This window comes from Biomphalaria glabrata, chromosome 6 (genome assembly GCF_947242115.1).
Source record: "Biomphalaria glabrata chromosome 6, xgBioGlab47.1, whole genome shotgun sequence".
Classification (NCBI taxonomy): domain Eukaryota; kingdom Metazoa; phylum Mollusca; class Gastropoda; family Planorbidae; genus Biomphalaria; species Biomphalaria glabrata.
In genome coordinates, this window is record NC_074716.1 from 29,183,278 (window position 1) to 29,206,084 (window position 22,807).

Genomic DNA, 22,807 nt, shown 5'->3' on the forward strand with positions numbered 1-22,807 from the left:
GATGATCTTAACATCATCTGCTCCATATATCGTTAGGTCTGAAAGTGGAACTTTACTTAGAAGTAATCTATCTATCTATCTATCTATCTATCTATCTATCTGTCTATCTGTCTGTCTGTCTGTCTGTCCGTCCGTCCATCCTTCTATCTATCTATCTATCTATCTATCTATCTATCTATCTATCTGTCTATCTGTCTGTCTGTCTGTCTGTCCGTCCGTCCATCCTTCTATCTATCTATCTATCTATCTATCTATCTATCTATCTATCTATCTATCTATCTATCTATCTATCTATCTATCTATCTATCTGTCTATCTGTCTGTCTGTCTGTCCGTCCGTCCATCCTTCTATCTATCTATCTATCTATCTATCTATCTATCTATCTATCTATCTATCTATCTATCTGTCTATCTGTCTGTCTGTCTGTCTGTCCGTCCGTCCGTCCATCCTTCTATCTATCTATCTATCTATCTATCTATCTATCTATCTATCTATCTATTCTTACTGCCTACCTAACGATAAGAGAGAGATGGAGCTAGAATAGAGAAACCAAAAAAACAGAGAGACAGAGTGAGACATTGGAAACAAAAAGATAGAAAATAAAGACAGAAGAAATTAAAAATTAGAAAAACATGGAGTAACGAAGCGAGAGAGAAATAAAGATACTGGTATAAAGAACGACATAGAGAGACAAAGATTGAGAGAGAAGAAGGAAAAGAGAAAGGAGAGGTTAAATAAAACAGAATGATAAAACAACAACATCCAAATACAACAACATCCAAATACAAGAGGTGACAACTCTACAAGGAAAGAAAGGGAGTTGTCTTGAGCCAGAATGACCTAGAATGACTTAGATGCTATGTATATATATATTGAACTAATATTTTTGAACTAGTGATATCATCATATGACAACGACAATTATCAGCTTCATTACACTTCTAAAAAATGGGAAAATAATGACACAGTCTCTCTAAGTGTATCATATTATGTGAGAGTGTATGTATGTGTCAGTGACAGATAACCACTTGTGTTCTCGGATCATACATGATTACCTTCTGATATGTGCTGCATTGGATATAACGTCATTCCCGAAACGGTGATAAGAAGAAAAAAAAAGTAAGCTAATGATTAAATGAACCATTTATCGACTAGAGATCTGTTACATCCAAAACCACTCCATTCAGTAGACTAATGTAAGTTATTTACTTATCACGGTTACTCAAAGTGATGTGGTTCATGTGAGATGTGTTTTCCTGTAGGATGAGTTCAAGTGTTTTTTAACTATCATCAGTGTAATTGAATATGTGGCTTTAAAATTCTATTACTTGATATGGTTTACTACATCAGTAAGTAGTGAGAGTAGATAATTAAGGGAGTCTAAGTTACAGACAAACTTGTAGGTGGCCCCCGTGACTTATACGTACTCATAAATTAGGTTAGTGACGTTAGAGTTGGGAATAATGAAAATATCGTAAAACTAATTTGATGATCGCAATCGACCTTGTGAAGTCTGAATCTTGACTTGAAAAACAGTGCATGAATATCAATGAAAATAGGCGGCTACTTAGTTTTAAGCACAAAGACTTTCGGATAAACTAGATGTCGCACATATGAGCATACACACCACAAAGTTACAGTGATCCATTCAATCTTTTAATTTCATTGTGTTTGTATCCCTTTTGTTTGGTAATGTTTTCAGTTGTTGTTTTTTTCTTTAATTAGTTTAAAAAAAAAACTACTACTAAACAGTCATAACAAGGAGAATGTTGACATTAGGTCACTAGTCTTCATGGTACAATTTTGGCTCAAAGTTATTGCCTTCTTTAAGAACTATGGAAACGTATCATAGAGAACCTTCGAGCAGGGCAGGCCTAGGGTAACTGGAAGTCTAGTCCTAGGCGAAATGAATTTGATGCCCCAGATTTAAAAAAAAAAAAAAAAAGAAACAGCTAATAATTAAAAGTACGCAATTTATTAAAAACCTTCCCTTCTATATCTGAATCGAAAATAACTGAAATTCATGTGTAGCAATGTCCATAGTAGAGACAGAGTTAGACTGATAAAACATGGTACTCGAATATGTCCATAGTAGAGACAGAGTTAGACTGATAAAACATGGTACTCGAATATGTTTAAGATAGGATTTCAAGTTTGGAAATTTTTTCTATATTTTTTTTTAGTCCTGTGTGAGGCCCTCCCCAAATAGAGACCCTAGGAGGCTGCCTAGTTTGCCTATGCCTCTGCTTCGAGCTTCAGTTCTTTAAAGCTTTTTTTTTCATACAATATTAAAACATTTAGAGATTACGATTAAAAGGTACTGTTAGTGTGTACGACATGAAAGACTTTATGAAATGGGTCACTATGGGAAATTAGGTTCTTTTTTGGTTTCTCAAGGACTACTAATGTTGTCAGTATAGAGTTAGTTTGAATTTCTTTTTATGTGCCTCTACTTAATAACAACAAAATGTGATACACGTGGAGAAAAGGGGGGAAGAGTTACATTTGAGTTGATTCACAAAATAAGACATTTTATTGAGAACAATAGCACTTGGTTCCACAATGAGATGTGTAGGCCAGTGGTGAATCATCAAAGTGGTCACGTGTTTATCTGGGACCAAATTTAAAGTTAAAATTAGTTAAAAAGTGACATTCTAATCGTGTCTTCTTTACAAACGATGTTACCAGTGTACAAGGGGGAAATAACTTTCATTTTAAAAGTAATGCAATAAGACTTTGGAATTTAGACAAATATATGCGGCACTTCAAATGCAACATTTAATCATATTGTCACTTTTTTGACATGTTTTTAAAAATTGTTCTATGTAATTTAAGTCTTAAACCAACGATTCCAAGTGAAAGGGAAATCAATATAGCCAGATTTACATGTGATATTTGTAACTAAAGAGGACATTCACCAACCCAAAGGAAAGATTCCCCCTACACATCACAATCAAATAAGCATAACTACGGTAGTGGGCGAAATCACAAAAGAGTTCGCAATTAGTCATGACCCACGAAAAGTGCTCTTGTTGTATCAAGCTGTTTACTATCACATTAGAGAAAGCAATAGCTTTGTCAGCATTGCAAAATTTATAGCTTAAAGTTGGGTCTGCGTAAAAACCACACTACTTTTATTCTTGGTACCGGAAGTCAAACCGTATTGTTAGAGAATATCACATGAAAAAGTTAAAACTGACATCAAGGAAACAATGCCAAGGTAGTTTCTAGCTGAGTGTGAAGGACACAATAGACGTTAGCAGTGGCGTAGCTAGCAATGTGCGGGTGGTGCGGGCCGCACAGGGTATCAAGTGGTGGCGGGCATCAAACTGAGGATAAACTTTCTCAGTGTGTAAAACTACTCATTGTAACTACATAAATAAAAAACAAAAACATTTTTTTGGGTATTTTATTATGTCCAATATTCTTTCTTTAAATAAACTTAAGCTGTAGACTAGTCTGAATCAAACTATATCAGATTTCTTTAGGTCTCTAAAAAACGCACTTGTATACTTTTAAAGGCTTACATCATGTTACTTCATAGCTCAATGCGCTTGCTATGGAGAATTTTATAATGGTAGTGTTTTTTTTTAATTACTAATTAGTAATGTTCCAATCTCTTTTGTGCACCAATGGGGGAGGGTGCATTTGGGAGAAGATTTTCCAACCGCTCATTAAACACAACCCTGCTAGAGGCCAAGCCGCAACCGAGCGATTTTAGCCTCTCAGCTACACATCACTTGCTTGGAGGGAACTTGAAGTCTGTGACTAGGTAACAATAATGACAGCAAGGCTCAAGATTTAAATAATCAAGAGGGAAAAATGTAAAGAGATTATCTGTAGAGAATCTTGGACATCATGCGTTTTCTCTTAAAGCAGAATCTGGCACTCCGTGGGCATCGCGAGCAAGTTGAAGAAGAATCGGTAGTACAAAATCAAAGAAATATCCTGGAGTGAAATGACTATCCATTCGATCCACCGAATACGTAAATGTCCCAACAAAATAAAAACGAATTAATTGAAATATAAGTGCTCACGAAAACACACACACACACACAATCGTTCAGAAAGTTTAAAAGCGAATATATTTCGTGTTTAATTTCCATAGTACACCTAAAATCTGGATCAAAATTTTATGGTACATTGTTATGCAGAGCCTCAGAGACGTATTGGCCACAAGAAAAAATTGCCAAGCCAAAAAAGATGAAGATAGATTTTCTATCAAGACACAAGAAAGAGCTTCTGATGGAAATACCTTCCTTGGACCGTAGTGGTCATGAAATAATAACACCACAACAACAACGTCATGATATGGCTGATAAGTAGGACATTTAGACGCCATTATTGAATCCTCAGATGGAGATCAATCTCGATGGTTCTCCCAGCGACATAGACAAAACGAATTTTGTCTTGAGCTTCAGGTAATTGTCGCAGTTTCTCCAGAAATCTCCGAACTTGCAAAACAAAAATCTATTAAGCTATAGTGGTTTTAAAAATGTCAGTTTCCGAATATTGCTATCTTGATTCACATTTTTTTTTCACTATTGTGGTAAGTGTGGCTACATGCAAGCGAAGTTTTTCCAAACTTACTTTGATGAAGAAATACTTACAATCAACGATGACGAATTTACGACTCACTAATTTGGCAATTTTGTCTATTGAACAAGACATAGTGGAAAAAATTATTTTTTGCGAAATAGCGAAATAGCAATGCTTACATAATGAATACACTTTATTACGAAATTAGAAACTTTTCACTGTTTTAAACTTTTTTTTTGGAGGGCATCATGAGGAACTGCCGCACATGGCATCATGAGGAACTGCCGCACAGGGCATCATGAGGAACTGCCGCACAGGGCATCATGAGGAACTGCCGCACAGGGCATCATGAGGAACTGCCGCACAGGGCATCATGAGGAACTGCCGCACAGGGCATCATGAGGAACTGCCGCACAGGGCATCATATACCCTAGCTACGCCACTGTACGTTAGTGTCAGCCACAATAATGTTTAGCTGATTCAGATTTTACAGCAACAGTAGGCAATACTTAGAATAAATACATCACATTTGCATTTTAAAACCAATTAGATACTATGGAATCTAAGGATACCTGAATACATAGAACTGCTACTAGAAATGTCTGAGAATAGAAGCAGGCAACGAGTCACATTACAGCAAGCTAATGAAACATACTTTGTCTCCATGACTTGATTACAGTATACGACTTGATGACTTGAAAGTTTTGAACTTTCTCTCTGAAGATTATCCTAGACCACAACTCCTTGGGGGAGTGGGCGGCAGGGGTAGGCGTAGGGCGGGGGTCGAACCAGAGAGAATCGAGATGACAATCCAAGCGACCAACACTTGAGGACTAGAAGTAGAGACACACACTAATGACATTGTTGGTATCTAGAAGTAGAGACACACACTAATGACATTGTTGGTATCTAAAAGTAGGGACACATACTAATGACATTGTTGGTATCTAAAAGTAGGGACACACACTAATGACATTGTTGGTATCTAAAAGTAGGGACACATACTAATGACATTGTTGGTATTTAAAAGTAGGGACACATACTAATGACATTGTTGGTATCTTTGTCACGGAATTTGTCATCATTTAGTGATACATGGGACCAGAACATTGAGTCAAGCAAGTGGTCGAAAACTTATTATAAATAAATATAGTTAATTAAAAGAAATAGATATATTTTTTTTTAAATCCATGTTAAATTGTATAATATATAAAAAATAAAACATTTTTATGTAATAAAAATCCCTTTATATATATATATTACATAAAAATGTTATATATATATATATATCATGGGCGTAGCCAGGATTTTTTTTCGGGGGGGGGGTTGGGGGGGGATTATTTTTTCTCCCCCCCCCCGATACCCCCCCCCCCCCCCCGCGAAAACAAAATTATATGTATTTATGTGTGTGTGTATATAATCTTTATTACATTCTGACCCTTCATTCTTTCGGAAGACGTTTATTGTGCCCTAAAAAAGGTTCTTCCTGGAGTTAGTGGAAAAATTGTAGATTCCCTGCCATTGTTAGCAAGGGGGTCTGGGGGAGCGCTAGGAGCTCACCCTAGAGCGGGGCGGAGTCCCACCGCCAATCACTATTTCTGGTATTTAAAGCAATCAAAATGCATATTGTGAGGTATCTACAGTGCATTTTCCTGCTATTAACAAGTTTATTTTCAAAAACCTAATGTGCTATTCTTACTGACTTAGAGCCTCCCGCGCCGTTCGGCGAATTTGCCGTCAATCTGTTTCCATAAAAATCTGTCACTGGTAATGTCTGAAGCCTCTTCCCACCTGCTCTGAGGACCTCCATGAATGTGTGGAGCCAAGTTGTACTTCATAGAATGCCATCGCAACCCTTAATATGCGTGATTCATTTTAACGGACAACATACCCCACAAACCTCATGCGACGCTCTGTAACAATCTTACTAAGGGGTCGACTTCCAGTTCGGCAGAGGATTTCCTTGATTGAGACCCGATCTCTATAACTGACTCCTAAAATCTGTCTTAGCCATGTTTGTTGAGACACATTTAGTGTTTTTCAATTTCGGCAGATGACTATTTACTTCACTTTATTAATGGAGCCCCGCCACTGGTAGAAATGTGTAACCTATCTTGAATACGCTCTTGGAATTAAGGATTGTAGTTTGCTTTAGATTTTATATCGAAAAGGGAAGGTTTATCGCCAAAATCATCTGTTGGGGTTTTAAACTAAAAAAACTCTCGAGTTGTTTGTTTTTTTTTAATTCAAAACCCTATTTAGCTACGGTAATAGAACTTAATAACTGTAGTTTGCTTTAGAATAATATTGAAGATATAGGTTTTCCACCTCAAAACACTCTGTTGGGGAATTTTAAACTCAAAACCATCTGGATGGGTTTTAAAGTTTAAAAAAAGCCATCTGTATAAGAGGGGTTTAAACTCAAAAACCCCAATAGGATTGGCTACGCTCAAATAATTTTGGTGTGTACTTTGCTTTTTTTATATTGAAGAGGTATTTTTTAGCATCAAACCACTCTGAAGGGGGGCTTAAACTCAAAACCCCTTTTGGCAACGCTCATTGCATTTTGAGTGCGTAATTTGCTTTTTTTCTTACACTGAAGATGTATTTTTTAGCTTCAAACCCCGCTGGAGGGGGTTTAAACTGAAAACCCCTTTGAGTACACTCATAACATTTTGAGTGTATAATTTGCTTTGTTTTTATTATTAAAGAGGTATTTTTTACCTTCAAACCCCGCTGAAGGGGGGGGGGGGTTTAAACTTAAACTCAAAACTGAGTAAAAACCCATTTAGCTACGCTCATAACATTTTGAGAGCGTAATTAGCTTTTTTTATATTGAAGATGTATTTTTTAGCTTCAAACCCTACTGAAGAGAGAGGGGAGGGGGTAATCTCAAAACCCCTTTGGCTACGCTTATAGAATTTTGAGTGTATAATTTGCTCTTTTTGATATTGAAGAGGGGGTTTTTCGTAAATTTTGGAAGGGGTTTTAAAATCAAAATCTTCCTTAACTGTGATCTTGGAATTTTGGGATTGTCGTTTGCATTTTTTTTTTGTTTTGTTTTATAGAAGAGGGGGATTTAACTGTAAAAACCCCTGGTAGGGGGTTTTAAACTCGAAACCCCCCCCCCCCCCCGTAGGGGGTTTTAAACTCAAAACCGCCTTGGTTGTGCTGGGACAAGTGATGGTTTAGTATTAAAATCTCACCAAAAATAAACAAAATCAAAGCAAAAAATCAGTCACTAAATTACGAATTTCATTTCCGAGGGGGGGCGGGGGTTGAACCCCTGGCTACGCCCATGATATATATATATAATTATAGGTCTATTTATGTGAGACCCCTTGGCTGGAGCAACTTATAGTATGAAATTAAGATGAAGATTAAGATTAAGATTAAGATATTTACTTACACTGCCTCAGTTTAGGCTAAAAGACGTGCAGAATCCTAATATTATTTTGTTCTTTGTTTCACGTAGAGCTGGACAGTATGCAGGAAAATATAGGTCAGTTAAGTCATATATCAAGTGTCAAGGTCAGTCTTAAATCCAATCTCTATGCTCTAGTATAGTTGAGTAATGTTATTTTTGTCACTTCCCTTTTAGAACACAGGCCGTTAGAGGCGAATGAAACGGGCTTGCAACTTTGTTGACCGTTTCATAGGAGAAATACAATTTTAAAATAACATTGGTAAAATTGCCAGTGCTGACTTCGTGACCAATGAGAACTTTGTATTTTACTGATGTCAATGATGTTACCAGACTGGCCAGACTTTTTTTTTGCACGCTTTAGTATGTTTTTAAATAATACCTTAAGAAGCCCATCTTTTAAAATTTTTATAGTAAGATTATGTATATTTTTTTAAATAAAAATTATTTTTTTTCTTAGCTAATAAGAGTGTAACTAGCTTTCATCATAGTTCTTTGAATAATTACATGAAATTAAAGGAATGAAATAATTAGTCGCGATGACCATTAAGGTATAAAATATTAGAAAATCTCTGGGACTTTGAAAAGTACATTACATAGTCAATGCTAACAAAAATAGAGGTTCACAATGCTATTCTCTTTCTTACGACTGGGTTGTTTTTTTCACGGAAAGTTTATACCCTGAGAAAACACGTCGCTCTTCGAACTGTAAGCCTCATTGATTCTATGTCATTAATAGCCTGAGAAGCTCAAAACACGTCGCTCTTCGAACTGTAAGCCTCATTGATTCTATGTCATTAATAGCCTGAGATTCGCTGACGACTGTAAGCCTCATTGATTCTATGTCATTAATAGCCTGAGATTCGCTGACGACTGTAAGCCTCATTGATTCTATGTCATTAATAGCCTGAGATTCGCTGACGACTGTAAGCCTCATTGATTCTATGTCATTAATAGCCTGAGATTCGCTGACGACTGTAAGCCTCATTGATTCTATGTCATTAATAGCCTGAGATTCGCTGACGACTGTAAGCCTCATTGATTCTATGTCATTAATAGCCTGAGATTCGCTGACGACTGTAAGCCTCATTGATTCTATGTCATTAATAGCCTGAGATTCGCTGACGACTGTTCCCTTGAACATTTTTTTCAGTTCGCTCAATTTTTTTTATTTTATTTTGGTGGGGGGGGGGCATCTTGGCACATGTTCAACTGTTTGCGAATGGCATGGTTATATTTGGTCTCTAAGTCTACTCATAATATTTCACAACAACATCAAGCTTTCAATCTGTATTAAAAAAACAACTGACTGACTGACTGATTGATTGATGTACCAATCAAGAAATCTTTTAAACTACCAAACGTATTCCCATGAAATTACATACATACGTTCCTTTTACAACTTAGGTGCTAACTAAGACGCCCGGTGTTCACAGATTCGGAGCCTGAACACCTTAATTTTCCGAAATACAGCAAACTTTTTATTAAACTTGTGTATTGTATTACGGTAATTCCTCCAAAAAGACACCTTCTATATATTAAGCTTAAATACAAATAATATAATAAATAAAATTTTGTCTTCGAGTTTGAAAAATTAAGGAAGAATGCAGACCAGCTGTTAGTACATATTTCGCTATATCCTACACAGACAAAGCCATTGTCTACTAAAGAGTGATTTTAATTCCAATTTTCGTTATTTATGGTGTCTTTGGCGGTAGCTTTCTAGCACCACTTTTTTTTATAATGCTTGTCTTCGAGTCCGAAGTGAGGAGTGCAGTATTTCCCGTGGCTGCGCAGCCCCATCTGTGACCTACATATTTTGCCACATTAAGGGCATAACCATTGTCCGCATAATAAAGCTAGTAAATCGTAAAACGTTGCAAAAACACGAACGAAAAATTTGAACTGGCAATGTTGTTTAAAGTTTTATTTATATTTTTGTTTTAAATAATAGGCCTAATTTTTTGTTAGTGTTCGTATGACAGTATCTGTCTACACGTTTTGTTTACCTTGTTAGCTAGTGACACAACAATGCGCATCGTTGAAAATATGCCTTAATGTGCACCATTGCCAATACAGGGCCTAATTCAACTTTACCGATGTATACAAGTCTTTGTAGGGTGTGAAGAGAGAGATAATTGAGATATTGTAGACTAAACTTATAATAAACTGATGGATGGAAGATCCTCAAGAATGGCTGCGTCCTTCAGCGATCTTTGTCAAATTATAAAAATGACTACGCTCTTATCAATCTATTAGAATGACTATGTCCTGATAAACTATTTCCAGGGCGAGATTGGACTGCTGGGCCATCACAAGCATGGTCTCACAGTCGTCACTACCACAGTGTTTGCCGTGGGAGAGATGGCAGGTTCCGGTGTGCTAGCTCTGCCTGGAGCTCTACTTGGAACAGGTTGGACTTTATTTATACATATCTATTTCAGATTCTGAAGTTCAAACTTAATTGTAATCATTTTCAAGGGTTAACGACTTCTTTAAATTTTCATTTAAAATTAAAACTTTTTTTTTCGCAGCATAAAAAATGAAAACAAAAATATGTTAACTCACTCTGTCTGTCTATCTGTCTGTCTCTCTGTCTGTCTGATAAAAAGTGTGTACATGTTATTTCTCTCACACCCACTCTTGGATCAAATTGAAACTTTGCAAAATTATTCATTTGCATGGACAATCAAAAAAAAAGTAGCATATTAGTTAATTAATTACTGGTAATTACTTATTGTACCTAACAAAACACAAACCGATAAAAAAAAACAACCTGTTAGTCAATTAATTATTGGAAATGAATTATTTTGGTTGATAAACGTTATCCACGTAATGAAACGCTAGATACTGAAAAGATTTCCTTTTCCGTAATGGTCAAGTCTTTGTATTGCTGAGGGACGCCTTTAGTCGTATAAATAACTCATCTACTGGATCATTTCTTATCGTGGCTGTAAAGCTCTATTTTGAGATGTATTCTCGTCAGCACATGTCAGAGTGTGCCTTGTAGGAGCCAGTTTTTATCCCGTTTGGCTCATTTGTCTGTGTCCTCTGAGTAGATTGCTTCTTCGCTGTTCATTGCTTGCCTTAGGTCACGTGTTTATTATGTTTGTAAGACTTGAAGATCTTGATGAGATAAGCTTGTGACATGCAAGTTCGGAGGTGCCGTAACTTTGGTTTAAACACTTTAATAATCAATGAAATAATAAAGCGCTGATATGCTTTTCTACAGTTTTAATTATTTTAAACTTGACCTTGAAACAATAAATGTATGTACAGTAGATATATAAAACAGATACAGGATTCAGTAAAAAAGATCAATAAAATGAGTATTTACTTTGAAACTAGCGACTTCTAAGTCTAACTTTCTAGCTCTCTCTCCCTCTCGTCCCAAGCTACTACTTCTCCTTTGATATCTCTCCTTAGAATCAAGAATCGTGACATCTCAATGCCCATCCTTGACCCATTAACATTTCATTTTCTTTTTAATTGTTTTTAATTTAACCTACGTTAATTATATTTCCCTGTTCTAGCCTTGAACTAAGTTTTAGTCAGCGTCTCTCTGGCATCTAAGCGAGGTAACGCCTGACCTAATCTGAGATTAGATTTTGTTCATTTTGGGAACAATGAGGTGTCACCATGAACGTGACACTTCTTACCGTTCCTGTTCACATGGTGCAGTTTAATGCTAAGTCTTCCTGAACGTTGGTATCTATGTCCACACCTCCTTAAGGTGGATGTAGTCAATGTTCAAATGTATGCTAGAGGGAATGTCAGATTTTGTAATGCCGTTTTGATCATGCACTTTTTCTTGTGTTTCCTCTAGGCTACATCGGCATCCTGTTGAACGTTGTGTGTGCCCTGGTGTCTGCATACACCGGGATGCTGCTGGGCAAGTGTTGGCTGATGGTCATGAACAGATATGAAGAGTACCAAGTCCATACGCGCTACCCTTACCCAGCTATTGGTCAAGTCACCTTCGGTAAGCCAGGGAGGTATGTTCAGGTCACGATGTAAATTTAATTGCCTAAAATATGGTATTCCTTTAGTAATCTAAATCTATAAATATTGTGGGGAAAATAGTTTAGTGCTTTGCAGATAGACATGCAAATTAGAAATGTTTTTTTTCTTCTTGATCATACAAAATAATTGTATAAAAGTGAATTACCACGTTCAGACTTGGCGGTCTATTGGGCAGATGATGTAAAGGTCATCTGTGTCTAAGGTCAACTGTTAAAAGAGTTCGTCATGTGGTCAGCACAACGATCAACCGTTTTGCTTTCACCAATTAGTGTCAGGTAGCCATTAGAGTTGGGTGGACTCATGGGTGCCCTAAAAATTCCGAAATTAAAAATCCCAGTCTTTATTCGAGATTCGAACCCGAAAACCATCGGTTCTAAAGCCACGCGCTTTACCTACCACCCGGCCACCCGCTCTTCATACAAATCATAAAGTAACGTAATAACAGATTGTACCTATACATCATATTATTTAAAATACTACTCATATAAAGTATAATCTAGATCTTAATCATAATGTTTCAAAAGATGCATATATTACAGATTCACTAATCGTTGTATGTGTCGCATGTATCGAAAACATTATTTCTCCTTGGACACAGACTTTTGTACTAACAATGTCATAATCAGATAATATAATGACCTGAAAATATATTCTATCTTATAAAGTACGGTCCATTACGTCCTACGTCTATTTGTGTTTTAACGTAACCATTCATGTTCATTATCGATTCAAACTCTACTGGCTGACCCAATGTCATCAGCTCCGTGCTCTAATGGCACTAAGTGAGAATGAGTAATTTTCTGAATTCGTAATAGAATATGGAATTTGAAACAAAAACATTTTTTTTCGTGTCTTTTTAAGTATTTGTACAAAGCCTATATCATCTCACTACCCATTCACGGATCAGGTTGAAATCTCGCATAATTATTCATAGTCAATGCCAATACATGAATCAATCACAAAGTAATCAATTTGTTAATCTGTTAGTGGTAATTAATTAATTTTGCTTTTTATAGAAAAAGAGACCTTATTCGTACAGTATTGAGATGAATGCAATGATTTTCGCGGTTCTTTCCCTTTGATAAACATTGTGGGGGTTTTTAAACGCTTTTTTTTTTGGTTTGTGTATGATTGAAATATTGTCAATCTGCTACGGCGAATGTAATCAATGACATCCATTTACACTGGAAAATTATTTTACTGTTCACTATTTGGTAACTTCATCGATATTTATTCCTTCTTGTAATATGACCACCTGATTTATAGCCTCTTTTAGAAGGTATTGCTAACTCCTGCTGTTATCTATACAGTACAATGCTTACGTTCTATGTCTTCAGATTGCTGGTCTCCTGTGCCATTAACTTCACGATGTTCGGGGCTGCTGTTGTGTTTCTATTGCTGGCTTCAGAGAATCTCCAGTCGCTGGTCAAAAACGTTGGGAAGGAGATCTCCTTCTGTTACTGGCTGCTTATTGTAACCGCTGTCCTCATTCCGATCAGTTGGCTGGGAACACCAAAAGATTTCTGGTAACTATGTCTTCTTCATTAATCAAGGATGTGAGACTCACTGGTTATCTAACAAGAGTTCGAATCTCAATGCGGATCAGGAATTTCTCTATAGGATTCGATTCGAGCGTAGTTGTTGCTGATGAGTCCCTAAAGGCAGCGAGGCTTCTTCCAGACACTTTCTTTCCACAAATAAGATAGAAACAGAGCACTCTGAGCATGGTCTACTGTAAGAGAAGCGCTAGATACGCACAATAATAATCAATAAAATAAATCAATATAAAGTTGAATGTTTAAATGTTATTCGATTGTTGTATTAAAATGTTTATTATTGGAGATTTTTACACTATTTAAACAATGTCAAAAACGCTCGATTGAACTTTTTGTAAAAAAAAGAAAGAATTGAGCTATAATCTTAACAAAATCTCAATGCGTGACAGTTGATCTTCGTAGCAAATCTCCTTTATTGCCGCTAGTTAGTTGCACATTTGTTTTGAAATTTTTAAAGTCACTGAGTGGAAATCTAATGCTTTCTTCATAGTGAGATTTATTTTGTGCTACAAACGGATTCTTCAGTGATAAAAAGTACACAATTATCACCTTCACCTATTACTTAGTCTATTGGACCGATGGGGCACTACATAAGATTTGTCGACCTTCTATCTTTATTCCTCTCTGTCATTTGCCTTGGATAGAACCTCTTTCAATGGCCTTCCCGTCCATTCAATTATATTGTCTTACTCTGTCTGCCTCTTCATTTTCCTGGTACTGTTCCCTGAAGGAAGGTTTCTGCAAGCCCCGTAGACCTTGTAATATGGCCATAGAGTTTTAGTTTCCGTTTTTTTAACACTAGTTATCAGGTCATCGTGGGGTCATGTGGATGCAGTAACCCTGTCTCTAATCTCTTCGTTTGTGATGTGGTCTTTAAATGTAATATTAGGATTCTTCTGTATCATTTCAATTTCATTGCTAGGGTCCTCCTCTCTAGCTCTGCAGTCAGCGTCCAAGACTCGCAAGCCTATAAGAATGTGCTGATGACCATGGAGCTGGTCAGTCTGACTTTGGTGTCAGATACAAAACATAAACCTATCCACACTTCCTTTCTACACCGGAGACACCAATAGGCTGTAGCCAAGTTTAGATTTGTCGCCATGTATGGAACTCTCCATTTAATAAGTATACTTATCTAGAAAGAACGAAAAACAATTAGTGGAAAAAAAATGTAATGCATCTTTGTCTAATCGACTTTGATGTCTAGTTTGTGCAAGTTTGATTTGGTTTCTTCTTTTCATATGCTCAACATCATCTTTCAGGCCAATAGCCATTGGGGCAACTGTGGCAACCAGTATTGCCTGTTGTGTGGTCATCGCCAATGTGGTCATTGACAGCAAAACTCTGCCCGAAGCCTATCACCCCAACGTGGAGTTCAAAACATTTGCCTTCGCCCTGGGCACCATCTGTTTCGCTTATGGCGGGCACCCTGCTTTCCCCACATTTCAGGCGGACATGAGAAACCCAGAAAAATTTGGTCTGGCAATTTTTATTTCTTACATGAGTAAGTAACCCATTTGGTTTGAAGAGAATGTCAAGTACATGAGTAAGTAACCCATTTGGTTTGAAGAGAATGTCAAGTACATGAGTAAGTAACCCATTAGGTTTGAAGAGAATGTCAAGTACATGAGTAAGTAACCCATTAGGTTTGAAGAGAATGTCAAGTACATGAGTAAGTAACCCATTAGGTTTGAAGAGAATGTCAAGTACATGAGTAAGTAACCCATTAGGTTTGAAGAGAATGTCAAGTACATGAGTAAGTAACCCATTAGGTTTGAAGAGAATGTCAAGTACATGAGTAAGTAACCCATTAGGTTTGAAGAGAATGTCAAGTACATGAGTAAGTAACCCATTAGGTTTGAAGAGAATGTCAAGTACATGAGTAAGTAACCCATTAGGTTTGAAGAGAATGTCAAGTACATGAGTAAGTAACCCATTAGGTTTGAAGAGAATGTCAAGTACATGAGTAAGTAACCCATTAGGTTTGAAGAGAATGTCAAGTACATGAGTAAGTAACCCATTAGGTTTGAAGAGAATGTCAAGTAAATGTATTAACAGTATTTGAAACATACAATTCTGAGTGATGATAGCGATGTATTCTTCTCATACACATTTTGAATGTTCCAGATTCATTGCAACTTATACATAATCTGTTAACAGTACAGCGAAGGTCATTAAATCTATTTATATGAAATCGGATCACTGGGATAGTAGACCTCAATTGTTCTTGAAGGATAGATAAAAACTTTTTTTTAAGAATATCTAAAGAAGATAGTAGTCATTAAAAGAAAAATATATAATCGTAAAGAGATATACAAATAGGTACTTAATAACGAAATGATATATACACAGTTAACAAGCAAAATATAAAAAATCCTTTCATCTCAAGGGGAAGAGCTCCGCCCTTAAAACTTTATCAATAATGTACACATTATTTTCCTTATTTGATATAATAAATTTGATATCAAATAAAATAATTAATTACCAATAATTTTTGTTTATTGATTCGTGTTTTGTTCTAAATAATAACTGTTTAAAGTATCAACTTGATCGGAGAATACTTGAGGGAGAAATAGCGTTAACAATTATTTAAGGGGACTAAACCCAACACATTTAACCATATCAGTGAATACTGAAGAATAAGTTTCCCTTGTTTGGTATCAAACAAAATAATTAATTACCAGTAATTAATTGTCTAATTGGTTACCCTTTTTTTTTATTGATTCATCTCTTGTCTATGCCAATGAATAATTTTGCGAAGTTTCAACTTGATCCGAGAATGGGTGTGGGAGAAAGAACGTGTACACACTTTTTTACCAGACAGACAGACTCAGTTGATATAAGCTTTGTAAAAAGCAAACGTGACTCCCTAAAGATATATAGTCCATGTAGTTAAGAGCAGACCCACAGAACACAAACATACAGGACAAACTATACAGCAGAGGTGGGAAACGTATATCAAAGCCAACCTGTCTACCATCGGAAGATGTCTTGTTAACAGCAAACATTTTATTATTTCTTTTTTTTAATATTTACATCTATAATCAGCAGGAAAGCTTAACAACTTACAGCAAGACTGTACGATTTATCATGATTAATTTTACATCCCATTAATTATTTAGGCCTAAACTAGCCATTTGGGGCGCGGTAGCTGAGTGGTTAAGCGTTTGGCTGCCGAACCCGGGGTCCTGGGCTCGAATCTCGGTGAAAACTGGGAACAAAATGCAAGTAGAAGTTTAGTTCAAAGAAATGTTATAGACATTGCGATATGTTCAAATTCCTAGACTATTAAATTATTATTTTTTCTTTTGTGAGCATTTTGTGTCGATCATTCTGCAGAAAGTAGGACGCAATTGTGTATTATTATATATACATATATATATATCTACCAATCCACAGTTGTACTTTTCATGTACCTCCCAGTGGCCATCATTGGCTACTACGTGTACGGGTCTCACACCAAGGACAACATCCTTCAGTCCATGTCAACTGGTCCCATGCAGTACACTGTGGAGGTACTAATAACAATGCACATCTTCTGTAGTTTCATTATAGTCATCAACCCAGTGTGCCAGGAACTGGAAGAACTTTTAAGGATACCAACACGTGAGTTACCTTGTGGTCCAGTGAATGTACAGACATCATTCTAGAGAGTTCATTGTCTTTCATTCTCAAGTTTATCGATAGCGTGTGACGTGTTCAGTAGAAAGTCAAAAAACGACATTTATTTTAGTAACGCAACTACAAACATTGAAGTAATTTATTTGACTTTAAATTGAAACACGAGAAATATCATGTCACTTCATAGTTTTTCATCCATTTCATTTTTTTTTAAATCTCCCAGAACAGTTAACATAGTTATGTACCTTTATAATAGCCGATGTATATCATGGAACTAACTGAATAGGGACAAAAAAATGCCATTGTTTATGGAGTTTTTACACCAATTATTTTCGTTTGTTGCTTGTATTCAGAATTCCAATTGTCAGGTTGGTCTATGTCATAAAATACAGACGTTACTTTAAAAAAGATAAATACTTTTTTCGCGTGTTCCTATGTCAATCTAGTCATGCATGTTAATAAATGACTTTAACTCTGTTTTCCTGGCTGATTCAGGCAACCCATTCCATGCTCTAATAGAACTAGGGAAGAAAGAGTATTAGTACAAATGTATTCTTGAATAAGGAAAACGAAATGTGCCTTTATCTACAGTCTCTATAAATTATTTCATTCCTCATTAATCTTCGGACTCAAAGACAAGCCTTATTGTTATTTTTATAAAATGTATTTATTTTTGCATAACTTTAAGTTAACCCCTCCCCCCTACACATATTCATTAGATATATATATTTGAAGCATTGTTATCTAGTTAACTGCATGTATGAAGACCATTACATTTTATCAACATAAAATGTCAAACAGTAAGTCTATACTACTTTGTTTTCAAAATCAATATAAAAAAAACAACAACATTTGAACAATTCTAACAGTTACTGTATGAAAGAATGAAAGGTTCATTTATTGACTATACTATTGACTAACCTACCTTCCAGCAGGTATGTAGGCCTATATTTGAACACAGGACTAACAAACTCACTTCTATCACAGATTTCGGTCCTAAACGAGTTATATTCCGAACAATAATGATGGGAGTGGTTCTGTTTGTGGCCGAGTCTGTGCCTCACTTTGGCGCCATCTTGTCACTCATTGGGGGTTCAACTTTGACCTTGCTGGCTTACATCCTGCCTCCAATCTTCTACCTCAAACTCTGCTCCATGGAGGGGGCCTGGGAGAAAATGTAAGTACAAGTTACAGTTCAAGCCAATGTTACAGAAAGTAGAGCACATCTCCCCCACCCCATTCTCTCTCTTCTATGACACTCGTTTCTCTATGTTCAAAGTCCTAAAATCTTAAATTAGAATCTTTTTTTTTAAAGACAAAAGAAATAAAAACTATAATGTTTTCTGCAAACGCTTAAATCCAACCTGTAAGGCCCCTCACAAATGATGCTAATTTAATGTTCGCTAAAATGTCTCTTTCTAAACTGGGATAATTGTCGTGAACTTCCCCCTCTCTTTCCCTTCTCCCTCTCTTTCCCTTCTCCCTCTCTTTCCCTTCTCCCTCTCTTTCCCTTCTCCCTCTCTTTCCCATCTCCCTCTCTTTCCCTTCTCCCTCTGTTTCCCTTCTCCCTCTGTTTCCCTTCTCCCTCTGTTTCCCTTCTCCCTCTCTTTCCCTTCTCCCTTTCTTTCCCTTCTCCCTCTGTTTCCCTTCTCCCTCTGTTTCCCTTCTCCCTCTCTTTCCCTTCTCCCTCTCTTTCCCTTCTCCCTTTCTTTCCCTTCTCCATCTCTTTCCCTTCTCCCTCTCTTTCCCTTCTCCCTCTGTTTCCCTTCTCCCTCTGTTTCCCTTCTCCCTCTGTTTTCCTTCTCCCTCTGTTTCCCTTCTCCCTCTCTTTCCCTTCTCCCTCTCTTTCCCTTCTCCCTCTCTTTCCCTTCTCCCTTTCTTTCCCTTCTCCCTTTCTTTCCCTTCTCCCTCTGTTTCCCTTCTCCCTCTGTTTCCCTTCTCCCTCTCTTTCCCTTCTCCCTCTCTATCCCTTCTCCCTTTCTTTCCCTTCTCCCTCTGTTTCCCTTCTCCCTCTGTTTCCCTTCTCCCTCTGTTTCCCTTCTCCCTCTGTTTCCCTTCTCCCTCTGTTTCCCTTCTCCCTCTGTTTCCCTTCTCCCTCTGTTTCCCTTCTCCCTCTGTTTCCCTTCTCCCTCTGTTTCCCTTCTCCCTCTCTATCCCTTCTCCCTTTCTTTCCCTTCTCCCTCTGTTTCCCTTCTCCCTCTCTATCCCTTCTCCCTTTCTTTCCCTTCTCCCTCTGTTTCCCTTCTCCCTCTGTTTCCCTTCTCCCTCTGTTTCCCTTCTCCCTCTCTATCCCTTCTCCCTTTCTTTCCCTTCTCCCTCTGTTTCCCTTCTCCCTCTGTTTCCCTTCTCCCTCTGTTTCCCTTCTCCCTCTGTTTCCCTTCTCCCTCTGTTTCCCTTCTCCCTCTGTTTCCCTTCTCCCTCTCTTTCCCTTCTTCCTCTGTTTCCCTTCTCCCTCTGTTTCCCTTCTCCCTCTCTTTCCCTTCTCCCTCTGTTTCCCTTCTCCCTCTGTTTCCCTTCTCCCTCTCTTTCCCTTCTCCCTCTCTTTCCCTTCTCCCTCTGTTTCCCTTCTCCCTCTCTTTCCCTTCTCCCTTTCTTTCCCTTCTCCATCTCTTTCCCTTCTCCCTCTCTTTCCCTTCTCCCTCTGTTTCCCTTCTCCCTCTCTTTCCCTTCTACCTTTCTTTCCCTTCTCCCTCTCTTTCTCTTCTCCCTTTCTTTCCCTTCTCCATCTCTTTCCCTTCTCCCTCTCTTTCCCTTCTCCCTCTGTTTCCCTTCTCCCTCTCTTTCCCTTCTACCTTTCTTTCCCTTCTCCCTCTCTTTCCCTTCTACCTTTCTTTCCCTTCTCCATCTCTTTCCCTTCTCCCTCTCTTTCCCTTCTACCTTTCTTTCCCTTCTCCCTTTCTTTCCCTTCTCCCTCTCTTTCCCTTCTACCTTTCTTTCCCTTCTCCATCTCTTTCCCTTCTACCTTTCTTTCCCTTCTCCCTCTCTTTCCCTTCTCCCTCTGTTTCCCTTCTCCCTCTCTTTCCCTTCTCCCTATCTTTCCCTTCTCCCTCTCTATCCCTTCTCCCTCTCTTTCCCTTCTCCCTCTCTTTCCCTTCTACCTTTCTTTCCCTTCTCCATCTCTTTCCCTTCTCCATCTCTTTCCCTTCTCCCTTTCTTTCCCTTCTCCCTCTCTTTCCCTTCTACCTCTCTTTCCCTTCTACCTTTCTTTCCCTTCTCCCTTTCTTTCCCTTCTCCCTCTCTTTCCCTTCTACCTTTCTTTCCCTTCTCCATCTCTTTCCCTTCTACCTTTCTTTCCCTTCTCCCTCTCTTTCCCTTCTCCCTCTGTTTCCCTTCTCCCTCTCTTTCCCTTCTCCCTATCTTTCCCTTCTCCCTCTCTATCCCTTCTCCCTCTCTTTCCCTTCTCCCTCTCTTTCCCTTCTACCTTTCTTTCCCTTCTCCATCTCTTTCCCTTCTCCATCTCTTTCCCTTCTCCCTTTCTTTCCCTTCTCCCTCTCTTTCCCTTCTCCCTCTGTTTCCCTTCTCCCTCTGTTTCCCTTCTCCCTATCTTTCCCTTCTCCCTCTCTTTCCCTTCTCCCTCTCTTTCCCTTCTCCCTCTCTTTCCCTTCTCCCTCTCTTTCCCTTCTACCTTTCTTTCCCTTCTCCCTATCTTTCCCTTCTCCCTCTCTTTCCCTTCTCCCTCTCTTTCCCTTCTCCCTCTGTTTCCCTTCTCCTCTCTTTCCTTCTCCACCTCTTTTCCTTCTCCTCTCTTTCCCTTCCCACTCTCTTCTTTATCCACACACTAAAACACACACACCATGCAGAATTTTTTAAAATTTAATATTTTACTAATCTTCATATAAGGTTTAAATGTTATATTGTGGGAGTTTGTAGAAAATGACAAGATGGTTTAGCATAAGTATTTGGCAGTTTGTCAGAAGAGTCACTGATGTTAACCTATTGCACTGATATTGAGACAGTTTAAGTAAGGATTCTTAATGTCATTTTGATATTCTATTGCAGAATTCTAGGTATTCTTTTAACAGTGGCCTAGCTAGGAATTTGTCATCATTTGGAGGCCCAGGGGCTTGACCTTTTTGGGGGTATTTATTTTGCGTAATAATAAATGTAAAAAAAACAACACTTATTTGGGGGCCCTTCTTAACTGGGGCCAGGGGGATTTTCACATTCTCCCCTCCCTCTCCCACCCTAGCTACGCCACTGTCTTTTATAACACTTCTTGATTTCAAAGAGCTACACTTCGTCTATCAATAAAAATCACTTTAAAAAGAGAACTCATTGAAATGTTGTTGTGTCTATTTCAGTGTTGTGCCGCTGCACACCAAAGTTGCATGTATTGAAATTCTCTGCGTTGGACTCATCGTCGGCGTGGCAGCTACCTACTCGGCTGTCACAGACCTTGTCTCCAGCAGCTTCTCTAAGCCATGCTACATCAGTGTTGATACCGTCCAGTGAAAAGATACGCAGCTGCCTACATTGTGTGATGCTTTATTTTTAAATCTGGAAGTGAAATGATATATAATAGAATGTATAATAGTTGGACTTTGTTGTTTATTTCATTAAAACGTTTTAAACACTCATTATTGATACTTGACAATTACATTTATTTTACTGGAGTTTTCTTTTCACCAGACGTGATGAATAACATTCAGAAGTATTCATTATGTTCACCAATGAGTCCATACATATGCGTCTAGGAAATCCTGAAACTCTTCTGTCTTCCGTGGCATAGCTATAATGCACAGGCATCAATGTCAATGTAACAGCTTAGAGATGGACTTAATAACAATTTAAAACAAGCAAAGTTTAGATTTAGGTGTAAAGGTCACTATATTATTTAAAATAAGTGGTTTAGTTTCAAAAATCTCATCTTTAAATTCTTGATATTGTTAGAAACATCCTAAGACAAAGTTGTTTCGAAATGACCATGGGCGTAGCCAGGGGGGGTTCTTGAGGTTAAACCCCTCCCCCCCCCCCGAAATGAAATCCCCGGATTTTATTGACTGATTTTTAGCTTTGATTTTGTTTTTCTTAGGTGAGATTTTAATACTAAACCATCACTTGCCCCAGCACAACTAAGGCCTACCAGGGGGTTTTGAGTTTAAAACCCCCTACTGGGGGGGTTTCGAGTTTTAAACCTCCTACCAGGGGGTTTGAGTTTAAAACCCCCTACAAAGGGGTTTTTACAGTTAAATCCCCCTCTTCTATAAAAAAAAAAACAAAAAAAATGCAAACTACAATCCCCAAATTCCAAGAGCACAGTTAAGGAAGATTTTGATTTTAAAACCCCTCCAAAATTTACGATAAACCCCTTCTTCAATATAAAAAAAAACAAATTACTCACTCAAAATTCAATGATAGTAGCCAAAGGGGTTTTTAGTTTACCCGTCCCCCCCCCCCTCTTTAGTAGGGTTTGAAGCTCAAAATTACCTCTTCAATATAAAAAAAGGAAATTACGCACTCAAAATGTTATGAGCGTAGTCAAAGGGGTTTTAAGTTTAAACTCCCCTCCAGTGAAGATTGAAGTTAAAAAATACCTCTTCATTATATAAAAAAAAAGCAAATTACTCACTCTAAAATCTATGAGCGTAGCGAAAGGGGTTTTTAGTTTAATCCCCCGCCAGCGGGGTTTGAAGCTAAAAAATACA

At 37.7% G+C, this 22,807-nt stretch overlaps 1 protein-coding gene across 3 annotated transcripts; it reads left to right on the plus strand.

The window, feature by feature from the left end:
• Nucleotides 1-1,056: 1,056 nt before the first annotated feature.
• LOC106050587 (uncharacterized) lies at nucleotides 1,057-21,739 on the plus strand. Of its 3 annotated transcripts, none has more exons than XM_056033525.1 (9): nucleotides 1,057-1,195; nucleotides 8,014-8,069; nucleotides 10,252-10,375; nucleotides 11,789-11,957; nucleotides 13,323-13,511; nucleotides 14,804-15,045; nucleotides 16,941-17,147; nucleotides 18,150-18,339; nucleotides 21,464-21,739. In XM_056033525.1, the coding sequence occupies exons 2-9, from the start codon at nucleotides 8,025-8,027 to the stop codon at nucleotides 21,612-21,614; spliced, it is 1,317 nt and encodes a 438-aa protein (XP_055889500.1). In that variant the 5' UTR covers nucleotides 1,057-1,195; nucleotides 8,014-8,024; the 3' UTR covers nucleotides 21,615-21,739. The 3 variants fall into 3 exon arrangements, with proteins under 3 accessions (XP_055889500.1, XP_055889499.1, XP_055889501.1); XM_056033524.1 differs by lacking the exon at nucleotides 1,057-1,195 and adding an exon at nucleotides 1,202-1,348; XM_056033526.1 differs by lacking the exons at nucleotides 1,057-1,195; nucleotides 18,150-18,339 and adding an exon at nucleotides 1,202-1,348.
• Nucleotides 21,740-22,807: the final 1,068 nt, after the last annotated feature.